The 25,326-nt window shown below is 44.7% G+C and overlaps 1 protein-coding gene across 2 annotated transcripts; it reads right to left on the minus strand.

Annotated features, from left to right (window-relative positions):
- Positions 1-1,040: 1,040 nt before the first annotated feature.
- PAFAH1B1 (platelet activating factor acetylhydrolase 1b regulatory subunit 1) lies at positions 1,041-25,287 on the minus strand. 2 transcript variants are annotated; one of them, XM_014881142.2, is made up of 11 exons: positions 25,108-25,287; positions 11,165-11,373; positions 10,668-10,752; positions 9,094-9,168; positions 8,048-8,254; positions 7,561-7,729; positions 6,625-6,727; positions 5,692-5,920; positions 4,259-4,360; positions 3,481-3,637; positions 1,041-2,948 (listed from the first exon to the last, which is right to left on the minus strand). In XM_014881142.2, exons 2-11 carry the CDS (start codon positions 11,194-11,196, stop codon positions 2,875-2,877), a joined length of 1,233 nt encoding a protein of 410 aa, XP_014736628.1. In that variant the 5' UTR covers positions 11,197-11,373; positions 25,108-25,287; the 3' UTR covers positions 1,041-2,874. The 2 variants fall into 2 exon arrangements, with proteins under 2 accessions (XP_014736628.1, XP_088033129.1); XM_088177003.1 differs by lacking the exon at positions 25,108-25,287 and adding an exon at positions 24,873-24,928.
- Between the last annotated feature and the right edge of the window lie 39 nt (positions 25,288-25,326).

Consider the following 25,326-nt stretch of genomic DNA (forward strand, 5'->3'; position numbering starts at 1 on the left):
CCTTCACTCAACTCAGCATTTGCAATATTCATATCATTAAAGGATTACCAAGCCACCACTGTCTACGAAAACAAAGTATTTTTCCTTTTAAACAGCTCTCAGGGGAGTCAGGAGCTGTCTAAGAGTGATTTCTCAGGCAGTTCACATGGACAGGAAGAGGCAGAGGAGAGGCAGGGACCCCATGCCCACAGTCCCCACTCACTACCAACCAGGGGTTGTTTTCCTTTCCTCAGTGCCCCGGGCACACATTGGTCACACCACACACAAAAGCAGGATGGGTTTGTTTCCCCTTCTAAAGTGCAAGATGGTATAAAATATTAAGCTTCCAGCTTCTATCTAAGCCACAAAAAATGTTGCACTTTCTGGCCCGTGTGGCGTGGCCCAGGCTAAGCCCAGGGATGTGCAGTGGCTCTGCTGAGAGGCCAGAGCTGGGTCCTGGCACGTGCTGCCAGCTTTAGTCAGGAAGTGCCAAAGCACCAGAGAACCTCTCGCCCCTCCAACGCATTTATTTCATTATTGACCCAGTAATTAACCTCACTCTTGCAGTTCTGATCACAGCAAAGGCACAGCACAAGCTGACAGTAACAGTGGGGACAGCCCCACAGCATGTCCCAGAGTGTCCCCTCACTCCCACGCCTGTGGTGTGGCTCCCTTCCAACCAGGGCTTCAGCTTTGGTCCGGTCAGGACCATCCCTGAGATCATTCCCTGCTGCCCCAGAAGGCTCACTCTGCACAGCAGCAGTGACACTGCTGCCTGCACTGGGGCCAGGGGTCCTGGTAAATGCTTCTTTGCTACAGGGAAAAAATGCAGTAGACAACTTCCACATCACAGGTACCTTTAATTTCTCATTCAGGTTTGAGTTATGTACATGAGGGTGGTTTACTTTAGACTTAAATAAAGTTTCTAGGTCCTACCAGGAATTAAACAGATGTCATTACTTTACAGTTGCAGATGCATGGAGGGATTTAAGATGCACTACTTTTGTATCTGGAATTCTCCAATAGGACAAAAAGCAGCAAATGTTTCCAGTCCAAGCAGCTAACAAACAAAACAGACTTTATTCGTGCATGCTTATGCAGCAACACACACTGAGAATGACAGAAAGCACTGGCTTTAAGAGATCAGCCTGATCTTAAACTGGCTCTGAAAACCCCCACATCAGAACCCCGCTTTCTCCACCGCTTCCCAGAGAATCCCACACCCCACTCCAGCTCCTCCCATAGAACAACGGGTCCTTCGGGGCCAACTGTGGAAGTTTCCCCCTCACCAGTGCAGTGTGTTCACCCTCCAGCCCACCCCTATGCTGGTCAGGGAGTCTCAGCTTTAAAAAGGACATTTTAAAAGCCATGGATTAAACCAAAGGAATAAAATAAAGCACAAATTCACCTGTTAAAACATCAGCCTGGTACTTCATTGTATTGTCAATTTTAAAGTTGATTTTTAAAAAGACCTGGTTAGTTTGATAAGTATTGTAATTCTTGGTTATCTACAATGGAATATGTCACCAAAATGCTGATTAAAATATTAATTTATAATATTTTCATTCATTTCAGATCAAAATATGTAACCTTAGGGATATGCAAATTAAAAATTGTGTACACCAAACAACATAAATACTAGTAACTGAGCTGGGCTGGTTTTGCTGATAGGATTTGGGTTTGGTTTTAATATTTAGCATCATTCCCACAGATGGGTGTGGGCTTTGTTCAAGGCATCCCTCCTTTAGAAGCCTGCATGGATCTGACCTGCCATTGTCAACTGATTCTCAAGATACTTAGTGCTTCCTTTAAAGCATTTCCATTCTGCAGCCCAAGGTTTTTCTCCACTTGCAAACCCCAGGACGTTTTTATTGGAGCCACATTGCCAAGGTGAGGATCACCTCATTGTCCAAGGAGGCACTAAGGAAAACAAGAAACTTTTGTATACCCCAATTTCCTGCCAGTGAATGAGGGAAGTGTCCTTTGATCCTGCTGTGTAATAGGAATTGCACATCTCTAACAAACATGGAAAGCAAACAGCAAGTTGGACCACGGCAGTCATTTGGGAGAGGAAGCTCTACTGGAAACTGGATCACTAAACTCTAGTGGGATGGACAACTCCTCCTGGAAGTTTGTCTAGCATAAAAAAAAAAACCAAACAAAAAACCATTTAAACTTAGTTTAACAGCACAGCTTAACCATTGAATGACCAAATAAAAAATAAATACATTTATCACATCAGCTGCGACTAAGATTTGTTGTCTTATTTCAGGTTTACAGTCAGTTCTATAAATATACCAACCCTTGCGTGATAGGAGGCCAAAACAAGTGTTTTCTGTTGATTTGGCAAATGTTTCATGACAAATATTCCAGAGTTTAATTAATTTCCATTAATTACATATAAAGTTCAGAAGATTCTGAATTGCAGCCTTATTATCTAGTATTCTTAGAGAAGATTTATTAAGCACACTTAAGTGATGTTACATAGATACACATTTCTGAAAGAGCCCTACAAAACTTTTCCCAAATGAGGTCACCAATTCAGGCACCAACAGACAGCAGAAAGAAAAACAGGTATAATTATCCGACATAACGACACTGTCAACTATTCAGTTAAGTGCCCTATTCCAAGCATCCCACTTCTGCCTTCTCAGGTCTGATGTGACCAATGCCAGCCCATGTTCTTAAACCTATGGTACTTCTAGACAACGTATGTAAATTTACAGTATACAATTTGGATTCACCATGCATGAATACTTTGTGTGTAACATTTAATAAGCTCAATCTACATCCAGAATAATTTACATGAAAGGACAATATTTATTTAAACAGAGCTCAATGGGTAACCATGGTATCTGAGTGCATCCAGAGGAAAAGGGGTCACTGTGAACTCCATCAGCGGCACTCCCACACTTTTACTGTTTGATCTACACTCCCAGTCACCACGTACGGGGCTGTCTTGTGGAAATCTGCCAGGAGACAAAAGCTCACGTTACCAATCAACCCAGAACTTCAGCATTTCCTGCTCTCACTGAATGGCACTGCTTTTTCAAAACAATTCTACCAGTTCAAAGGCTAAATTCCAAAGCTCCTGGCTGCACTTTTGTTGCCAAATTCTCTCATGCGGTTACCAAGATCTGGTAACACAAACCAGGGATGTCCAGGAATTCAAACTAACTCTTTTCTGACTGTTGTACACACCCTTCTTTTCCTTTTGCTGGGCAAGCACTGACACTAGGGCCCTCCTCCAGATGCCTGCACGCTCTGGTGACAGGTTCCAGAACTCCCTGTCAGTTAACATCCTCATCCATGTACAACACTGGCAGCAGAAGTGGAAAAATCCAGCACACTCCAATTCTACAACTCACATGGGTGAGGGTTTGACTAGAGAGTTAATTTCTAGCTCCTTTCTTCTACACAGAGAGCACAAGGCATCACCAGAGCCCCAAGGTGACCGGCAGGCTGGTGCTCAGCTGCTCTGGCAGCGGGAGCAATACATACCCAAAGAGGTAACAAAGTGTTCGTGCGCGTTGAGGGTTTTCATGCATCGCTTGTTCTTGAAGTCCCAGACACGGAGAGTCTTGTCATCAGCACAGCTCAAAATAAACTTTCCCCCAGAATGGAACAGGACGCCACGTACCCAGTTATCATGGCCCACCTTGTGCACAAGGAGAGATCAGTGAGCAGGCTGAGAGCTGAGCATCCCACACCTCACACCATGGCACACTGAGGGCCCCTGCCTGGCCCTGCAAGGACAGCTCCTGAAACCTCTCACAGCTTATCTCCAGTTTCTATTATTACACACCTATCAGCTCTCCCAGCAATGCAAGTTCCTGTACTTGAAGGCAAACAAACAGCAGTCCTCATGTGATCTGCACCAATTCTGCTCTCCACCCCCAGCACCACCACCCAGTCCAGCCAGAATGTGAGCTGGGAACAGCAGGCTATGGCCCACAGGAAGTCACACATGTGGCAATTACAAGTTATTTCACAGAAGGCAAAATTCAGATCGTTACCAGCATTTCTATAAACAAACCAAGCAACTCATCACAGAACCTACATCACAGTACTGCATTCACACTATGATTCTGGAGATTGTCAGTAGCTCTTAGCAACAACAAGGTCTAAACTACAGAAGCCATTAAAACTGTGTATCCAGCATTTGCACTATTATAACTCTGGCTTCTCTTGAAAATATAGCATGCAAGGTAATAGATTCCACTAAAACTGGTTGTACATATGCAGCTATGACTGCCAGAAAAAACACCAGTGGACTTACAAGTGTCATAAGGCACATGCCAGTGCTAATGTCCCACATCTTAATGGTCTTGTCTCTGGATCCAGACAGCAGAAAAGGCCCAGGCTTGCCACTCTTCTTAGTCTACAGAAAATTATGGTTTAAGTTATGGTACACATAGGATGGAAATGGAAGAGAAGGAATGAAGCAGATCCCAGTGATATTGCTTAGTACCAAATCAGATCATCTTACATCTTACAGCAAGTAAACCCACACTGACAAAGCTGGGTCACAGGCACTGGTACGAACGCCAGGAGAATTACACAGTCTGTTAAAAGAAATGGTTGTTTGTCCTGCTGATTCCACAAGCCAAGTAACACTTTGAATACACACTTGCCTACTGCAAGACATCCTCTGTTAACAGCAGACACAGCTCAAGTGTCACATCTCGGGACAAATGAGGACGCAGCTCACAGATACCTTTGTGTTCACATTCTTCATAAAGTGCAATGAATGGTTAGGAATTTCTGAAAACTTCCTACTCTTAAGTGATTCGCGTGTGTGTCCATGCACGGTGTGAGCGCCGGCCGAGCTCTCACCTGCCCCAGGTGTGCAGGGGAGGCGCTGCCCTGCGGGCTGTGCCCGATCCCACCAGCAGGGGGCAGCGGAGGCACCACTGCAGAGCCCGCACGGCCGCAGGAAGGGACACACCGACTTTTAATTATAAGATTATAAGGATCTTTCAGCGATTCAAGTAAAATGTGACTGAAATAACCTGTAAAAGCCATCACTAGACAAGTCTCTGTGTTCAGTGTGGCTACTCTTCCCTTGGGGTGTCCACAGCCTTTGAAGGCAGAGGGCAAAACAGCAATGCCGGGTGGGGGGCTTGACTATAAACCCGAGTTAATCTGTAGCTCCTTTCTTCTATACTTTAACATCCTTAGAACGGAATTTCTTCTGGCCGTTAGCAAGCCTTTCTTGAGGCTCACTAGAAGAGGTATCTGTGATCACACAAACTGGGATTCATTTAGTTAAGGAATGCTTTCTCCCATCAGTAGCTGTACAGTAAAACAGCAGTCAGTGCCTGACTCCTCGGTGCACGCTGCACCTAAGGCAGCTTCATTCTGCATTCCTGACTGGCTCCTTCCCCACCCTACCTTCCAATTGCTAAGCATCCTTATAATCTTCACATTCTGCCAGAGAAGCTGCTTTACACATTTCTTGGCTGCAGTACAAGATAGTGGTCCCACTCACAGAGCATCTTTCCCAAGTTCACTTCCACTAGTGCAAGACAGGTCCTAACCAGAAAAGCTGGATGCTGGGAAGCCAAGGCAGGGCTTAGTTGCACACCAAGATATTCAGACAGAAGTACTCATAGAGCTGCTGCACCTGCCAGGCCCGGCGAGCCCAAAGCTACACAGAGCACGGACAAAGCCCTGCCTGTGTGTGCTGGTGTAACAGCCCAGGAACGTTACCTCTGATCCTGTAGCTTCTGATATGGTGGAGTAGGAGCTCTCGGGAGCCCAGGAGATGCACTCTACCACATGCTCGTGCTCCCGGAGCTCAGCTTTGCACTCCTTTGTCGCTACCACCCACACGCGCACCGTCTGGTCGTTGGAGCAGCTGGCAATCAAGGTGCCGTCCTGGTTGGGCCGCACCATGCGCACCCATTCTCTGTGCCCCGTGAAGGTCTTCACACAGTAACTGCAAAAAACACAGCACCACTCAGCCAGCGGTGCAAACACCCCCTGCACTGCCTTGGACAGCCGGGGACACAACCCACTCTCAGTGTTAAAGATAAAACATTGTAGCACACACATGTTCATCCTCACAGGCGATGGAGCACGCCATGAAGAGTTCATGGAAAGGACGCTGACATGAGAAAGCACGGACAGCTGCGAGTTAGCTAAAACTTGTTAAGGCAAAAAGCAGGAAGCTTGAGGAAAATGAAGTTGACATGACTGCTTGCATTAAACAGGTATTTTAAGAACAAGTAGAGATTTATACATCATTTAGGTATTAGAGAGACAACTGATAAATGAACCAAGCAAAAAGACAGTAAGACATCAGGAGACACCTTGATCTGCACCAAGAAAAGTAACAGATACTCACTTTAAACTCATGGTTAACCAGTGAATTTATTTTCCTAGTTGGTCATGAGCTAGAGATCTACCCTCATAGCTTCCAGAAAGACAAAACCAGTCAGCTTTAATTAGTCAGTATTAACATCTAAACCCCTCTGCCTAATGATTGAGGCAGAATCCTTCAGTGAATTACTCTAAAGGGCACACCATCACTTCTCAATTCAAAGAGTGCCTGCTGCCATTCAGATTCCTGTGTCCCATTTCTATACACAGTGGTTTCTCCTCGCTTTTGTTCTGGTGCTGTTTGCTCACAAGTGCACTTACCCTGTCTGGACTTCCCACATTTTGATAGTTTTATCCCTTGAGGCAGAAACTATATGATCTCCGTTGGGCATGATGGCTACCGAAGAAACGTTATGATCATGACCTAAAAACAAAATAAAACCTTTATTAAGTGGCACTGGCAGAGTTTTCACAGAGCACACAAGACTTGCCTTTTTTTTTATCTTGGTCAAGTAGCTATAGCAGCAGTGTGTGTTTTATGGAATAATCTTTACAAGTAAACTTGAGGTTTTATGAAATAACCATCCATATTTTTAGAACTCACACAGTGCAGACACTGAGCATCTTTAAAGGTGCTTTCTGTTTACTTGCATGTATCTATGGGTGGGTGTTTATTTTTTTTTAAGTCTCAAACATTCTCTATTTCTACTCACCACTTCTAAAAGATGACCCTAAAAGCAAGAAAAAAGCTCTTACGTAAGACTATAAAAAATATCTGCTGTCAATATTAGAATCTTATAGCTGTGGATGCTGTATTTTCTCATTTTTCCTTTCAAGCCCAGTGCACAGGGAACGTTCCCATGTGATCAAACACAAACATGGAGCAGCCACAGCTCCTGTGGCAGTGATTCCTCCCTTCCTGCAGCCCTGCAGCAGGAATACAGGGAGCTGAAGGAAGGAATCTTTCAGTGATTAGAAGGCAGTTTTATTGAGTAGCAAGCATTTATTTCATTATCATGGGATGCTTCCCACACTATCATGCATAGTAGATTCAAGATGCTATTTCATTCCATAAACACTGCATGTATCCCCTATTTACAGAGCACTCAAAGCATCAAATTATATCCCCTCTTTTTCTTTTGGAAAATACTTTGGTCTATAACCCCTTTCCACATCAGCAGCTTTCCTGGATTAAAAAAACAACAAAACAAAACTCTTCACTTTACAGACTGGTAAATCAATCCCTTTATGCCTTACCATGCATAGTTCTGATGCACTCAAAGCCCTGGAAATCCCATAGCTTAATGGTCATATCAGCAGAACAGGAGGCCAAGAGTTTGCCAGTGTGGTCAAAGGAAATATCTTGCACAGAGTCTGTGTGCCCCTTCAGGGTTCGCTCAAAGTCTCCTGTCTCATAATCCCACACCTGACAAGGGAGCAGACAATCTGTTAGCAGCAGCCCATTACTCTTTGTATTCTCCAGCCTCACACTTGCACTCTGCTGCCCACTCTGGCACCTTGTTCAATAATTAATCAAGCAACAGACAGACACCCTAAAAAGATTAACAGTAGAGAAAAATAAATTTCTTTTTATGTGGTTTTGTTACTTATAAATTAACTGAATTCGTGCATTCTGAAAACTGCTTTTCAGCTAACTTTAAGCACTATAAACCAAACAGAAGAACAAGTTTCACTGTACTGATGTCACCTATTCCACAGCCAGCTGTCTGGAGCACACACATACCTTTATTGTGGCATCCTCTGAAGCAGAGACCATAACACTGAAAACAGGATGGAAAATGACTCGAGTGACAGGACTCCTGTGCCCACTCAATGCATACTTCTCTGGAGGACGAGGAATCCACTCCTTAGGGTCTCGTTTCTGACCAAGAGGTCCACCTGATGTAAATTCTTCCTTAGCTTCATTCAGCTTCGATTCTAGTTCCATTACCTAAGTGTATGAATTTTAAAGAGACCCTTCATTTCCAGTTTTATACAAGATCTAATTCACCTTCTTGCATTAGTAATCTAAATAACAACTCACAGTAAAGCAAAGATTGCATGGACCAAAACTGATTACCAACATTCAGCTGCACTGGTTTTAAAAATCAAACCTAAATGAATCACTTATAGTTTATTCTTTAATAATTTATAGTTAATTCTTAATAATTTAATCATTAATCATTTATTCTTTTCAAATTCCCGAGTATTTTCACAGGAAAAAGAAGTTCTACAAAATCCCCTTTACTCACACACTGTACAAATACATCTGAATTACTATTGTGCCAAACTAGCAAAGAAGGTTGTGCTAACAAAAATGAATGCTGCTGCTGCAGGAATTCTGTGTCCTGCTGGAGCCAGCACACACATTAACCAACAACAGAAGCACTGGAGGGCTAATAAACCCTCACTGTATTAACCTGCACAAGGGATAGACTTCATTGTTAACACACTGATTTTAGGGTTTTTTTGCTTTTAATACACTCTTGAGCCATTGAAGCATGACTAAAAAGAGTTTTGTAGTCTGCACTTGCAGCACAATCCCCCACTGGAATGCACTGGAGCTAATGGCTCCTTCCCTCCAGGGCCATGGCCAAAGACAACAGGCAGCACTGATTTCTCCTCCATTCTAGCCCAGCCTGACCCTCTGCACACAGAGATTCCATCTCCTGCTCACAACTGCTGCCTCAGGCACCTCCTGCCTCTCCAGCTTCAGGACTGCACATGCATGTTCAGTGCTGAATGCTTTCTGTGCTTTTATACCTGGACATCCACCACATCTCTACTTACCTTCTTTTGTAATCTTATAACAGATGTCCATTTTTTTTCCAGAAGTCCAGCATACTTCTTATCTAACTCTTCATTCTGAGAAAAAGCATTTAAAGAGGAAAAAAGGCAACACAGAGAAACAAACATCAGAGACACAGAAGTAACTAAATGCTGCACTTGCTTTCCATTACAAAATTACAGTCTCATGCTGCAATAATCCTAAATGAGATGCAGGTAAGAGACATCAGAAAATAACCATGCCAAGGCTTACTCCACGGAAGATAAAAGCTCTGAGGACTGGCTACCTTGGTCAGAGACAGATGGTAATCTACTGCTATAGGGGGCACTTGTAAAAGCTGGAGTTATCTGCATGAATAATCCATACAAAAATTAAATCTCTCTTTGTAGAGCTACACATCAATCCTTCTAATTTACTCAAGTAATTTCAGCCTTTACCTTTTTTTTCCATTTTAGTATAGTCCACTCCAATTCAGATTTTCTTGCATAAAGTCATGAAACTTTTAGCAACTGCATTTTCTCTTTCCCTCAGGACCATCTAACCTATTTAGATAGCTTTCCTAAGCTTTGGGAAGAGGAGACTAAATTAGGTCGATAGATAAGGCAGATAGGGAAATGATAGTAGGATTTTCAATTATAAGTATGGTATTTCAATTTGTCATTTCTACTTAGTTATTTAATACAAGTAGCAAATTGGAAAAATTAAGTCAAACTTCAAGCATTTTGGAAAAAGAACAATGCAAGATATGTGATAAGGAAAAGCCAAGGATTTATCCCGAGGATTTATCCAGCACACAGAAGTTTACTACCCAATCCAGCTGTAGCCATATGAAATGCACACTTCCTATGCTAAGAGGTGGCAAAGTTAAAGATTATACCAAATCATCCATGACAAAGGCAAATCAACAGAATGAAGTTGCAAGAAATGACTGGTCTGAGTCATTGGCATCTGTAGAGTCTAAGCAAACAGAGCTGCTCACCAGAGCTGGTCACACAATCACAGAATCACAGACTGGTCTGAGTTGGAAGGGACCTCGATCTCCTTTTGTTCCACCCCCCTGCCAGGGGGGAACCTTCCACTAGACCAGGCTGCTGCAAGCCCCATCCAACCTGGCTTTATTGGATGATGAACTTCTCTGTTTCAGCCTGCCCTCCTACTACACCCTTACCCAAGAGGCGTGCAACAGACTCAGGCAATGCCCTAACCCCTGACCCAACTCAAATCCCAGAAAAATCTTCCAACATCGGCTCTGTATGACAAAGCAGAGGACAAAAGTAATCCAGTTTTGCCTTCCTGTTTCTCAAAGATTCCCAGTCAAGTCAGTCTCCAAAGTTGCAGTCTCAGACCATTTCAAATCTAGTTATAAAACCATTTGCTCAGAAATGGTCAACTCACCCAATGATTATTTTTCCCTTTTCTGGCAAGGCAATAAGCTGTGTGAGTTCATCACCCCCAGTTCTGAAACTGCCTGAGCTAACACGTAGGTAACAGACACAGGTTCAAAACAGATGCAAATGCCATAAAACGGACAGACTTCTCAATTAAAATATAGATGAAGAATCTTGTTTGAACTCACCACATCTAATTCAGCTTCCTTTTTAAAAACCGAATATGCCTCCTCGTAGCCATTGGAACGGAGGTAATCTGCTATCGCTCGATTTCTACAAAACAACATTGCAAATACAATTCAAGGAGTCAGAGATTGTCCCACCACACAGCACATTCTGATCAGATCCTGGTCTACGTTCCAAAATAGACTAGCAAGATATTTCCAGAATTTATTCAAGATGAATGTAGAAGTCACAAATTGCAGCTTATATTGCAATGTGCTTACTGCAAATTGAAGAATCCACTCTTTATGCCCTGAGTAATTTTGAAATTATATTTTCATCATTTCCCAATTCTAGTTTCAAATACCAGCAGTTCTATCAAAAATAAAGAGTAGAGAGATGCAGACCACAATACACAGTACTTAAAGAGCATGTGAACAGAGACACTCCAAAATCTATTTGGAAACAAATGCTAATAATTGAAGTCTAATGAAAACGCAACACAAAAACAATGATCCCTTACAGTTCATCTCGTTGCCTTTGTGACAGCACCATCGTGGCTGAGATGTCAGGTTAACGTGATCGAGCAGTGGCTTCTCCTCAAGAGCTAAAGTCTTGGGAACCCAGGATCCACAATTCAGTCTGCCACAGTGGCTTAAATCACAAGTATTTCCCCAGATGTGAAATCCAATAGGAAATCCAGAGGCATTCAACACAGAAGATTCAATCCATCTACAAGGAGGAGAAAGAGACATCATTTGTTTCCTTGTACAAGCATTCCTCAGGCAGCTTTCTTAGATTTACCCAAACATCATCTTTAAAGACTTGGGCTCTACCCCAGCACGGGGCCGTTGCAGCTGCAGTGCCACACAACTGTAGCACACAAATGACTTTTCCCACTCCAGTACCACCAGCTGAGGGAGTTCCAAAGAACCTCGGACTAAGACAATACTTGTTTTCTTTTCAGTCACGTGTTAATGCAGTTTACCTAGAGTTAATATTTCATCTCACTCACATTTAGGGCACATTTAAATTTTTAAACAGTTGTCCAGTCTTATCAGAGTGGCGCCATTACCACGGGAAGAGCTGCCACAGGCCCATTACTGCATTTGGGCTCGGTCACAGCACCTCTGGCAATGGCAACCAGTACAGGACACGGCTGAAACCTGACGCTGAGATAGTGGAGTTGTGCTTTTCCAAAACACACTCTCGTTGGTGTCCTTTGATTCACAAACAGGAACTGCAGCATTCTCAGTGCAGCTTTAACCTCTGCCACAGTGACATCACCAATCCCACGTAGGCAGCACCGCCTTTGCTTTCTGCACTGCAGGGACCGCGTGAGCACCACGACCATGGAAGTGCTGAAATGGCACTTCCTGCACACCTGGCAGGTCCTGCACACAACTCATCATTCACTCGGGCTGCTCAGCCAGTCTGACTGACCAACAGCCTTCAGCACCCAGATAAACTGAAGCAACACACAGAGGCTCAGAGACAGCAGGTGGGTTTGTAAACTTCTTACCGACTGCCTGAGAACTGCTCCCACTGCCCCTCCCTAGACACACAGCTACACTCACTTCAGTATCACAGCTCAATAACAATTTCAGTAAGGAGCCTCCTTTAAACAAGAGCCTGCTATGAAAAAAGTAAGGAAAATATTAAGCTTGTATCATTAATGGCTACTTATTCATCACATGGGATCAGAGGCTTCTTTCTAAACCTATCTAGGCCCTGCTGTCAGCTCCAAAATGAGCTTAAGCTGCAAGTTGCTTGTTTCATCCTGCTGGTGGATCTTCCACATTAAATGCTGCACACCGTCATACTCCCCTACAAGCCAGTTAGGACAGGAACACTCTGAACAGGCAATGCCTCATTCAGTTAGCCTAATCTCTTCCCCAATAGTTATTCCAGAAACAATTCAGCTAAAAACAAACAGCATCCTTTCAGAGAAGAGAAGCAAGTATTTCACTCCCTCTTGTCCCATACCTAATTCGTGCCAGGTAAAGAGACAACTGTGTTCCAAGAGATGCGCGGTGCTGAGTACAGAGCAGAGCACCACACGCAAATTAACGGCGATGTAGTTAATTACCATCAGAGCCAAGGTCCTGCAGTGCCGAGAGCCGCCTGCAGAGGGCGCGCCGCGGGACACGCGGTGTGAGCCGGGCCGGGCACGGCGGGGCAGCGGAACGGGACCGGGACCGGGACCGGGACCGGCGGGGCAGCCCGGCCGCAGACACAAAAACCTCCAAAATCTGCTCCAGGACTGCCGGGGGAAAATCCTGAAGGTGCGGTTTGTATTATGAACCGCCTCTACACAGTAAATGCCTACAAATCCAGTGCCAGCGCACTGACTGCAGTAAAAATCCCAATATCGCATCAATTTTGTTGTGGGAGATGCAATTATAGCACTTTGTCTAAAAATAACAGTAACTGCGTTTGTAAAGCCATCTTTGACATATCACCTATTTAGAAATGCTTTTTCCCTGTCAAATGTAAAGTCACCCCAAACTTCTCCATATCGTATATCCACTTCCCAACACCTGGGCTGATCCACAATCTAACTCTGAATTGTTAGTGAGAAACAGATGCTAGTACTAGATAAATTCCAACAGCTACAAGGCAAAGCTATTAGCAAATTCCAGCTGAGCCAAAGCCACCAGCCAACCGATCTACAGCATCTCGCTCCTCCAGAGTCTGTTCCAAGCACTCTGCCCACAATTCCTGACTTTTAACTATGAAGACACCTGAAGAGAAGGCAAAGTACTTCTAGGACAAAACCAGAACAAACAAAGGCAAAACAAACAAAGCCCACGGCAAACAAACAAAAACCCCATACACAAACAATTCACTCAAGCTAAAGTGTCCAAACCCAAAAAGCCCAAAAGGACCACCATTAATTACACACCAGGACCACTAAGTGCACCACCTTTTTTCCAGCTGCAGCAGACTTTGTGACATGCAGGCTTCAGCAAAGCAAGACTAACCAGTCCTCCTCCATCACCTACCAGCCACCATCGTGCTACCCTCAAACAGCTCAGCCATGAGAGGCAGCTGGGGCTCTGCGGGACCCCTGGGGAACAGAAACAACCCACAAAGAACGGCCACCTGCTCATTACACCCTGCCTGAAACTGGGCGCTTTGTATCAGCATCCCAAGGCAGGGTCAAGACAGAGATAGATCTTTTGAAAGAAAAGGTGTCTTTGCACAAGAATTTTACTTTGTCCACTATTAAATACAGGAAAAAGCACAATGAACTTAGCCACCCATCGGAGTAACAGCTACTAATTAAGTGTGAACCAGGATGTGCCTTTTTTTAATACTCACACTCCTCCAAGTTGTAGTTTTCTAACTTAAAACCTATCTGGTTCCCTATCAACAGTCTGCACATACAAAAGCACCAAGTGGCAAACCTCTGCATCAGGACAGTAACAGAGGGCTACAGGTGCTCTCAGCACTATCAGGTGTCCTTGCAAGCCTTGTCAAACTGGAGCTGGCAGCACGCCTGTCGCTAGCACATGCAATGGGCACCTCTCACTCCTCCTGGCAGCACAGGACCTGCAGAGCTTTCTAGAACAATAAAACCATTCCTTGCCTACACAAAACATACTCCTCAGCCCCACTAACGGCAGCAGATCCTCAGCAAGCAACTGCACCTCATCCCACCTGCCCACCTCTCCGTTCAGCTACAGAACAGCTTTTGGACTTAGGACTGGCAGAAACGTCAGAGCAGTGAGAACAGCAGACCCACTCCAATCCTTCTAGCTGCAGGACTACAGAGTAGCATACTAAAGCATCATCTTTAAAAAGAAATTAATTTAAAAAGAGACAGCCAACCATCATCACAGGCCAGAATTTTTCCCTGCACAAGCCTCTAAAACACAGAGAATTATTGATGAAAAGCAACAAACCGAGCAGAAATACCTGAAAAGCAGAAGAATCCTCTCCTGCAAGGGAAGGTGAAAATAGCACAGTGGAGGTTCTTCTGGCCTTCTCATTTGAAAATAAATAAATAAACAAATAAATAAATAAATGGAACTCTGTCTCTTCATGCCTGACCATCGCCCCCTTTCTTCCCCAAGTGGGTTTCAGAGATTCCTGAGGTTCACCACACTGAGGACACTCACTGCCCCTGGCTCTGCCAGCCCCCCTGGCTGTACCCAGCCACTGCCACCTGCGGAGCACACAGCCCCTGGGCACGGAGCATGGCACCCAGCCAGCCCCACGCCACGCTGGCACCGGGCACACCGACCTGGCCCGGACAGGAACACCCTCGGGCTGACTAAGAGCATTCAGCAGACTGCTGCTGCTTCCTGCCTTCAAACACCCGGCTCTTCCACTGATGGCTATCGGTGTGCTTCAAGTGCTTCCTAGATTACTGGAAAACTTCACAATAACTTACTGAGAGACCTGCAAATGAGTCATAAATGCACCAACAGCAAAATGAAACTAGCTCAGCTCCATTTGTTAGCTGACAGCTCTGCAGGAGGCATCCAGGCACAATAGCTACACGCTCAGTCACAGCAATGAGGGAAGGAAAAAATAATCACTTTCAGGCAAGAGATTCCCTCAGCTCATTGTATGTCATGCCAAAAAATGATACACCTTGGCTTGTAGGTATTTCTATGACTGTGTTCATACTTGCTTGAGGAGACACTTAAATATTTTCTATCAGTATTATCCAAATAAAACCGAGAAACAGATTATGGAATCAAATTAATTAATCGGCATTTTAGTCTCAACCTGACAAAAATACTTGTTCATTTACCAGAACCAGCATCAAGCAAGAGCAAAATTACTGGAATTAAAATTCCTAAAAGTGCCCATTCCATACACACACAAAAAAAAATCAAATCTAGTCTGTACATTTCTTAAGAGTTCATTATGATTTTGTTTAGCAGAGTATACTGGATGGACCAACTCCAGAAGCAAACCCCTAAAATGGCTCGACTGACTAACAGTGCCCATTTCTGCTGCTCAGGAAAAGTCACAGGAGTCACTCCCAGTTGAGCTGTGACCCATCTCACCCACAGTGAGCTCCCCTCTCCCAGGAGCTGTGCCAGTGCCTGTCACTGGCCCTGCTCTGCTACCACAGTGAGGTGCAAGAAAACCAAAAATCAGCTTCAGCTTCATTCCTTGGCTCACGACCCTGGCAGCAGCAGTGAACTGCTCCATACAGCAGCACCACCCAGGCTCACTCTGCTGCTGCTGTCCAGCAGCCTGATCTGGGAGTGCAGATCCCCAGTACACGTCCATGGCTCCTCCAGCAACCCAACAGTAAATCAGTTCAATTTCTGCAGTTTTTATGACTGTTGCTTAGGCTCCATAAATCAGCCTTCCCCACAAAAACACAAGCTTTGTACACTAAACATGTAACTGTAGCTCATGATATTAAAAATCAGCAGAGATACATGGCACCAATTACAGAGCTCAAGTATCAGCAGATACAGAACAGACCAGCAGAGCTCTGAAAGCTCACCAAAGCTTTAGCTCAGCTCTGCTGTGCTTTAGGAATTGCACATTCTTGCCTTTTTTTGCAGAATTCTAATACAGTATTGTAGCTGAGTTAACTAAAGTAAGTATTATTATGACAACGTATTTAATGATATTCTACAAGCACGTTTATTGAAGGAAATAAAATTGGAAGCCACTTTCTCAGACTGCCAGATCAGGCACACCTACTACAAAGCATCTGGATGTTGAAAAGGCACATGAGCCATCACCAGCATCAGGAACACAAAACTGGGCTCACACTCTGAAATCAGTTAAGAGTTTTCCATCACTCACATTTAGGTTCAAATTTAAATCTTAATTTATCATTTTAAATGCCAATAACCCATATAAAACTTAAAACACTTTGGAGTGTCCAGCTACATGCTACCAACTTTCAAGTGGTTTCTCTAACACATTCTACCATTCTTAAAAGGTTTTTTTACCTCAAAGAAAAGTGCTGGAGTTTACTTCTGAATTGTTAGCATACCCAAAATCCTACTTCAGTTAGCACCCTCTCTTCAGCTAATTTTACAATCTCAGTGAAAGGCCAGTCACTTACGAAAACCAAAGGCCACCAAAAAGAGTAACTGAATTGATACAATCAGAATTAAATTCCACATTTCTTTGAAACTGAAAGGATTCATTTGTGCATTAATGAAGGAGAAACTCTTGTTGCATTGTCTCTTGCTACACGGCTGGCACAGGAGGTCCTTGCAAGGTTCTTCAACAGTGTATCCTGTTTCATAACATTAACAAGAGAACTTAAAGCAGTTATTTGTGAGTATTCCCAGGCAATTAGAGCTACAGTCCTTATGAAAGAACTAGACCCCGCGAATTGTTCTCTTACACCTCTGGATTATGTTGCTCAATTCTACCAAGTATATAAGAAAAAAATTAGTTTAAAATAAAATTAAGTTATTGGGTCTGATTTTGTTTTCAAAGCAAAAAGCGGCTTTATCAAACTCAAGCCACAAAATAGAACAATTCTTTCCACAAATGTACTCAAAATCAGATTCCACAGAAGTGAAGTAATATCCATGGTTCCTGGGCATAACTACTGTGACCTGAAAAGGGTTCCTAGATATGTCTCTATCTGTTGATAGGAAAGAAAAACAGTAACAAGTATAATAATCCAGTTTTCCTCTCCTGCCTCCATCTTGACCCCTGTTAGTGCAGGAAAGCTCATCCACAGCAGAAATCACCCAGGCACAGCCATGCAGCTGCTCTTAGTGCAGCAAACAGACTTTATCCTCGAAAATGTTGGAATCCATCACCTGCTAAGCCAGCAGGGATGAGTGGGAGAATATGAGAAAGCTACTCATTTATGAGCTGGGTTAATCTTTTTTCCACTTTTCAGCCTACATCAGTAAAGCTGGCTGAGGGATTACCACAAAGTGAGCTCCAACAGCTATCTGATTTTGGAAAAACAAAACAAGAAGCAAATCTGACCTGAATTACAACTCTGAGCCTTATTTTTAATTCATATGTTTAGTAAGCCTGTTATTCTGCAATTAAGGGAAGTCTCAAAATGCCCGTAGGTCAACACTTTGCTTGATACATCAATGTAGTATCCACAAAGTACAGCATTCTGTGCAGTGTTTGTAATAATTCACAAAAAAACATTTTCCCTTCCAGTTCAGTTACAGGTTTATCAAAGGAAATATACTTTTAACATAAAAAAGTGAAAAAAAATATGCCTGTTTTCTTCCCCATTTCACCTACTTTTACAGCTTTTGCTAAAAACCTGATACAGTAGTTTAGTTCTGAAAATAATTCAACACCAAACCCATGGGGAACTAGAAGGCAATCTGTAGCAGATCAGATATAGTGCCTATGTTCCAAAGACTTGGAATGCAGGTTGCAATTACATCTGAAAAGTAAAGCTAAGGAATGTCATCAGGATGCTATAAAGCAGGAGCAAGCTGGCTGCTCCATGCAGCAGGCTGCCTAAAGGAACACCTGTGCATTCTGAAATCAACTCCTATGCCCGGCTGCTTTCCCATAATATTTCAAGCTAAGTTTTGAACACATCACTGGCAGTCACTACCCACCTTTAGGACTGTAAAACAACAAAATACATTTCTGGCCTCGTTATCTTCCCAGGCACCAACACTCCATTACTTTGAAGAATCTGGACCACATTTGCTTGGAAAGTATTTTTTTTTAAACATGACTTAAAATTAATTCAATCTTGACATTTTTTCTCCATGTATCACTTCAGTTTTGCAATTCTGATAGAAGCATGATACAAGTAATTCTCAGGAGAAACATCTTGAGCACTGTCACATCATCTCATTGAAGAGCCTTTGAGCTTCCTCCAGGTCAGAGCTCCAGCCTGAGGTCTGTGTGTAGGCTTTGGTGGAAAACAAGGGAAAACATCCTTCTTCTAACCTGCCTGTTCAATTCTGTGTGAAAATGCAGGTAAATTTAGCTAGCAATAACAGGAGGAATGCAGGCTGCAGCAGCAAATAAAGCTGTAACAGGTTTTTGCCATGGCCCTCCCCACAGTGCTGCTCAGGGTGCTGGGACAGGGGCAGTGCCCCACACTCCACGTTACACACTGCTACTCAACACTTACTCACAGCAGGGCACTCTCCAGTGTCAGGACTGCTAGGTCAAACAACACATACACATTTTGGCATAGCAACTCCAGACCACCAGAAGAAGAGCACTGCACTGAGATATGTCTGTCAGCAGGCACGCACTGGATTTGAACAGTTCTTCCTCCCATACTTCTCTGGCTTGAAAAATTAAGTAACAGATTTATGACTGTAAAAGAGGTCACAGGACCATATCCAAATTTAAATCATTCAATCATAAAACTGCCTGTTACACTGGAAATGTGATATTAACAAAAACGACCATTAATTGATTAAATTTATATAGAAAAATATCCAGAAGGGAACTTAAAGGAACACTTATGCTAATACCTGAGAAACAAGGGAAGATGCAAACCACACAGAAATCCAAACAAGAACTTAGACAGAACTTCCACTCTTCAATCATGAGAGTATTGTTGGTCCTTTAGCCATTTTCAAAGCTTGTTGACCAAAGATAGTCTCACTTGCCCAGAGGGGAAGGCAAAAACCAAAACAAAAAGCTCATCATAACTGTCATCTATAACATCTTACTCTATTACAGAGAACAGCGTTCAATCCTTCATGACACTACTACAAAAATAATGAAATCAGGGTTCTGGTAGAAGGTGTCTCATCTTTATCATCACCCACCTTCACCTACTACACTCCTGCCTCTAAAACAGAGCTGAAGGTGAGAGAAGCAGAAACTTCTAGCATTACTGGTTTAACAGACACCATCTGTTTAAAATACATACAGACACTCATTAATGACATCATCCTCTTAATAGATTGCAAAGGTATGAGCATTTAAACAAACCAAATTGTTTACCCAATCTCTTTCTTCACCCCAAAAAGCAGGTGAATTCAGCACAAGACAAGCTGCCAGTGTTGTTTCTTTCTGGAAGAAACTGTCATTTATCTGCAGCAAACAGCCTAGATGCTTCCAGCTGATTTTCCTCTAGTCTTAAAGAAGGATAAACTTAACACCTTTGCTTTAGCATTAAGCAGAAAAACAAGGCAGAGGCAATCTCGGGGGGGAGCTGGGAGGGGGAACACTTGCCTGTCTAATTAAACCAAAAGAACTTAAGGTTTGTGGAGCACAACGTGAACAATTAACATGGATACAAGAGGCAAGGTATAAATAATCTCAGCCATGAATGCCCCCGTGCTATCCCAGATGCAAACCAGTACAGCACAAGCCACAGAGCCTGTCACCTACCTCACAAGAGGTGTGACAGCTGAGTCACCAGCCAGCCCCAGAACAAAAGGTGCCTCTGAACAGCCTTCGACCAACTCCCTCAGCAGGGACCTACTTAACAACGGATTCAAGGAAATTACAGGACAGACACTGCTGCTGCACCACCTACAAACCTCAACCAGCGATGGTCCCATCTCTGCAAACACCTTCTCAAGGCTGCAGCAAGTACTTACTAGTAAAATATGTCAGGTAAGTTTTCCAGAATCAACAGAATCCCAACCACGAAGATATATTTATTACATTTACTTAATCACAGTCCTTATCCAAAGTCCACAAACAGTCAAGCCAAGCTGCAGAGCTCACTCAGAAGCAGTACCAGTAAGAAGGAAATGGCTAAAATAATTCCAAATGTATTAACTAGCAGGTACTTTGAATTAATAATGTTGACTTTTTTACATAGTTACACATGCATCAGTGCTCTTGGTATTGGTCAGTGTGACAGTGCTGTGCATAGCATTAGTTTTGAAAGGACTGGATGCTTACAGTCCCAAGGAAATGGAGCTCAGAATACACTTACTTTGTAAGTAACATTCTGTTTGAAAGTTCCTGACAGTACATGCCAGAGGAAGTGAAATGATAGGTGACTTCCAACACAGTGAACTAAAAACAAGAGAGCCTAAGTCACGCCCTTAAGGGGAGAGCAGAAGGTTAAAAAAAAAAAACATAATAAGCTTTTAAACATTATGAATGAGACAAACATTGCCTCATGCAGGTCCTGCCCCAGCTGAGAGGAAAAGCCCTTCTTTTAAACAACTGAGATAAGATACAGGTTATCAATACACATCTGTTGGGCTAACCCACAGCAGCTGGCATCTCCAGAGTAAGACTGGAATTCTGTTCAGAGAAAATCCTGGTTCTCACCAATGCTTTTAATATGTACTGTTCATCAGCAGATCTTAGAATATGGTAGGAATGAAGAAAAGTTTTGTTCTAAAATAACTGTAATACATGAACAGCAGACATTTAACCCAACCTAGGCTCAGGACCCCACCATTATGCTGAGGGACCACCACACCTCTGCCCCACAGTGATGGCACAATCCTGCCCTCAGAGCACAGCCATTCACACTTCCCAGCATGGACAGCATTCAGAGCAAGAATCCTGAGGAAACAGCTTTATGTACTTGAAAATTCATTTTAAACAGGGCAGGATTGTATCTTAGTGTAAATGCCACTTTTAAAAACTTAAAGCAGAGTGTACTTTGTCAGGCAGATCAAAAGACAAAGCCACACCATCCATGAATAAAACCCCCAAAAGCCACATTAGGAGCCCCGTTTCCCTTGTGTCAGGTAATAAAGTAGCTCTTGAGAAAGCCCCTGAACCCAGGCAAGGCTTCACCAGGGCAATACATTTTTAGTAGTCGGGTTGTCCTGCCAATGATACTTAAGCTCTTATAAAAGGGAGAAAGAGGAGCCAGTTGTAACGTCACTGACAGATCTGCAAGTATGGACAGTGCATAACTTAACAACTCCTCTGCAACAAACCTCACAGGAGAGTCCCAGCACCATTCTGTCAGCACACATGGCTCTGATCCTTGGGAAAGATCTCCAGTTGCCTTCACAAATCACATGGTAGAGGCTGGAAACTCCCCTGCACTCTATAGGAAATCTGAAATCATTACTTATTAATAATAATTATGGATTTCTATTGTCCTCTTGGTTTCCTGAATTTGGGCCTACATAGTTCTTATTTTCAGCCTGACAAGTACTTCAGTGTCCACTTCATGGATGCTTCAGCTGCTCTCCCAGTCTCTGCCTTTAGTTTAGAAAATGGGCCTGAAGTTCACCAAAGCAGAAGAGAGCTCACCTAAACCAAAATATTCCAATGTCACTCTCCTTCCTACTATGGTAATTCCAACTCCTCTAGGTCAGGAATACAGGACAGCTACAAAGGGTTGCAAAAAAACTTACAAACATATGCAGTCTATACCTGAGCTACCCTGAGACAGAGGGGTCCAGCTATTGTTTGCCCAGAATACTCCAACAAGAAGCATAATGTATTACAATTACATTATAATTAATGATGGACACTGGCTGTGGAGTTCTTCATGGAAGACAAGGTTGGAGTGCAGGACCAGGCAGTCAGCAGATGTTGATTCTGGAGTTGTCCCATCCATAGCAAGTTGGATAGACAGCAAGTTGAGAGCAAAGACACAAGCTGAGCTCCCAGGCTGGGAGGAGCACAGGAGCCAGGACAGGCACAGGAGTCAGCAGAACAGGCCAGACGGAGCCCACGTGCAGCCAGAAAGGAACTGTTGATGCCTTTTGCTTCTGCAGAACCCAAATGAACAAGTTACTCCTGTACAAAAAGTGACTGCCATCATTTCAAGGGCAAAAATCAACCAAAGCTGCTAAGATGGCAAATGTTTTCCTGGGTTCTTCATTTGCCTCAGCCTGGATATGCATTAGACTCAGGTATTTAGCTCATGCAGCCACTGAATCCTGGAACATCTACTGCAAGTGAATGAAGTAGAAATAATGCAGAAACCACCGTCCCTTATTTTAATTTTGGGCACATTAAGAGAAACACAGCCTCCTTCTTGTGTGCCCATCTCCTACCACAAACTGCACTCCAGAACTGAAACCCCCATGAAAAAGCAAAACTCAGCCTGCTTCAGAACCATCCGTGTTCAATGCTGTACTTGCTCCAATCAGCACTGAAATCAGGTGGGAATGCCATGAGGCACATGTGGAACAGGAGAGCACTTCCACAGGCAGCCCTTCCTAGGTGTTTCCTCCAATCCCTATTGTATTCTCCAAATCCTTTGTTCAAACGCCTTTCCTACACAACTTTAAGCAGTAGTACCCAAGGGGACAGCAATGCTCTTCCAGAGCTACAGTGCTCAAATGGGCTTCCAAAACCCCGAGATGTCATTTTACAAGAACTTGGCACATGACGAAGGGCAATGCAATCCAGTCTGTTCACTGACAGCAGTCACTGCACTGTGGTCACCAGAGAAACCAGGGATTGTCTTTTTCTGTGTGCCCACCCATAATCCGCTCTAACCAAGAAGTTCCATGAACAAATAACAGCATGAAGCCATAATACAGAGGCTTCTCTAGATTCCAGAAAATCTTGTGTGTAAAACACCCGCGCAGAAATTGCAATTCTTATCTAAAGTGTAAATAAAATCAATTCAACAAGTGCATATCAAGTGGATAAATTGAAGCGGTTATCAGACAAAAAAAATCCGGCTTTGCAACAGTGACTGGTCACTTCTCACTGCCAGACAAATCAAAATCCACCCTGCAGAAAAATCAGCCTCAGAACAGAATGTGAGATTTGTTTCATTTCCGAAGCTTCCTGCACCATTAGATTCTTCCCTAAAGAAGAGACTTCATTGTTACGGCAATTAGTATTCCTCCACCCCGGCAAAGGGAGGAAAAAAAAGCTCTGAAAGGGTAATCGAGCCATTTCGCAGCTTTGCCTCCTTACTCCACCCAGTCTCTTCCCTGCTCAATGGCTGCTCACAGCATCCACAAACATGGGAACAGCAACAGAAACACACAAAAACGAGATGCCCGAGAACAAGACGGATATTTCCAATGCATCTTACAGTTTAGAAATATTTTCTTTGTTTAGCTCCCCAACGTAATTTTCCTATTTAACAAAATGACTCTAAGGGCAAATAACATTCTGACAGCAGACCCTCCCTCTCCCGAAAACCAGCCAAATGCTGCACAATCATTTACAAAATGATCATCACTGAACAGAGGTTCTTTAACCACCACCTCCTAATGCCATGAACAATACTGTCCTAGGAACATACACTTAAAATAATCACCACAAAAATACATAATTTAGCCAGGTCAATACACCCAAACATTTAATTATATTAAAATGGTGTATATTAAAGATTTTTAATATGGCTTAGATTAACCTTCCCCCATCCCTAGTAGGCAATTCATTATGAAAGGACTTGACCTGCACCAACCAAGCCCACTGCTGCAGCACTATCGGCGAGGGAATGGTTCGAGTGATACCATGGCAAAGAAAGGGAAGGTGTCACATTATTATTGGTATTAAAGGTCAAGCTTAACTGCATCCACCTTAAAGAAAAAATAAAATTTAAAAAAAAAAAAATCTCACGCCCACAGAACAGAACAAACCCCAAACTTTTCAAGGGAGGCACCACTCCCACCCCCCAACTTCCATCAAAAGCCCTGCCTGCGTATAACCTCCTGCCGAAACAAAACCTCGGGAGTAGCAATTAATACAGGATTTTAGCAATGTTATAAGGTTTTCACGGCAAGCTTGTGCACCTGCAGCCATCCAGGCACTGATATGACCCCCAGAAGGAGAGATTAGACCTCCCTCCCCCGTTTTACTGCAGCTGGTTCTGAAGGTCTGAGCCACCTCCTATCGCTGCTGCCCTGCTGAGCACTGCAGGAAAACTGGGGATGCGAGACAAATTCTGAAACAACACCTACTCCTTTCCCTGGATTATTAATTCTCGTCTTGTTTTTGCTGCCTCGGCCGCGCTGGCGATTCGGGCCATCGCCGACGCCCGGCCCTGCCCGGTGAGAGGGTGACAGGGAGAACCCCCGGCAGGAACCGGGCAGGGATGCTCGGGGTCCCCTCCGCGCACACACCGGGCCCACCGTCCCTGAAGGCTATTTTATCGGATTTACCCTGGCCCATCGCCTCCTCCCTGTATTTGCTAAGTCACGGACGGAGCGGCGCGGCCCGCGGGGGGGGCACACGGGCCCGGCGGCGGCTCCGCGCCCGCCCCGCCGCTCCCGCCGGGCCCTGTTTTCCTGCAGAGTCACCGCGGGCGCGGGGCCGGGGGCCGCGAGGAGCGGGGGAACCGCGCCTCGGCCCCCAGAGCCCCCCCACACCGAGCCGGGGGGAGGACACCGGGCCGGCCCCCCCGCCGCCCCCCGCCCCGCCCGGTCCCTCCTCACCAACGGGCGCGGCCGCCATTTTGAGAGCGAGGAGAGAGGGGGGGGGGAAGCGGGGCGAGGGCGGGGAGCGGGAGAGGAGGGGGAGAGCGGAGAGCAAAGCGGCGGCCGCTCGGGCCCCGGACCGGGACAAGCCGCTGGCCAGGGGGGGCGGCGGGCCCCGGCCTTACCGAGCCCCGCCAGCGCCGCCGCCTCGCTGTGCTACGCGGGGCCGGCACCATCCGCCTGTCCCACTCACCGGCGCGGCGTCCCGGTGAGGGGTCAGGGTCCCGGTACGGGGTCGCAGTCCCGGTGCGGGGGTCCCGGTGCGCGGTCCCGGCGCTCGGGGACGCTCCGCTCGCTCCGCGCTGTCAGAGGCGCCGCGGCCGCCGGGAGGGAGGGCGGGAGCGGCGCGGCCGCCGCGGCGCTGCGCATGCGCGGCCGGGGGCGGGGACGGCCGCCCGCCGCCATCTTGGGC

The sequence above is a fragment of the Sturnus vulgaris genome, chromosome 21 (genome assembly GCF_052056855.1).
Source record: "Sturnus vulgaris isolate bStuVul1 chromosome 21, bStuVul1.hap1, whole genome shotgun sequence".
In the NCBI taxonomy this organism is placed as follows: Eukaryota; Metazoa; Chordata; class Aves; order Passeriformes; family Sturnidae; genus Sturnus; species Sturnus vulgaris.

Excerpts from the sequence above, each read along its gene's own strand:
- PAFAH1B1 (XM_014881142.2), bottom strand. The coding sequence starts at position 11,196 with ATGGTGCTGTCACAAAGGCAACGAGATGAACT. Across the intron at positions 8,255-9,093 it reads TTATAAGATTACAAAAGAAG|GTAATGGAACTAGAATCGAA; the intron begins GTAAGTAGAGAT and ends TCATACACTTAG. Across the intron at positions 4,361-5,691 it reads CAGAAGCTACAGGATCAGAG|ACTAAGAAGAGTGGCAAGCC; the intron begins GTAACGTTCCTG and ends AATTTTCTGTAG.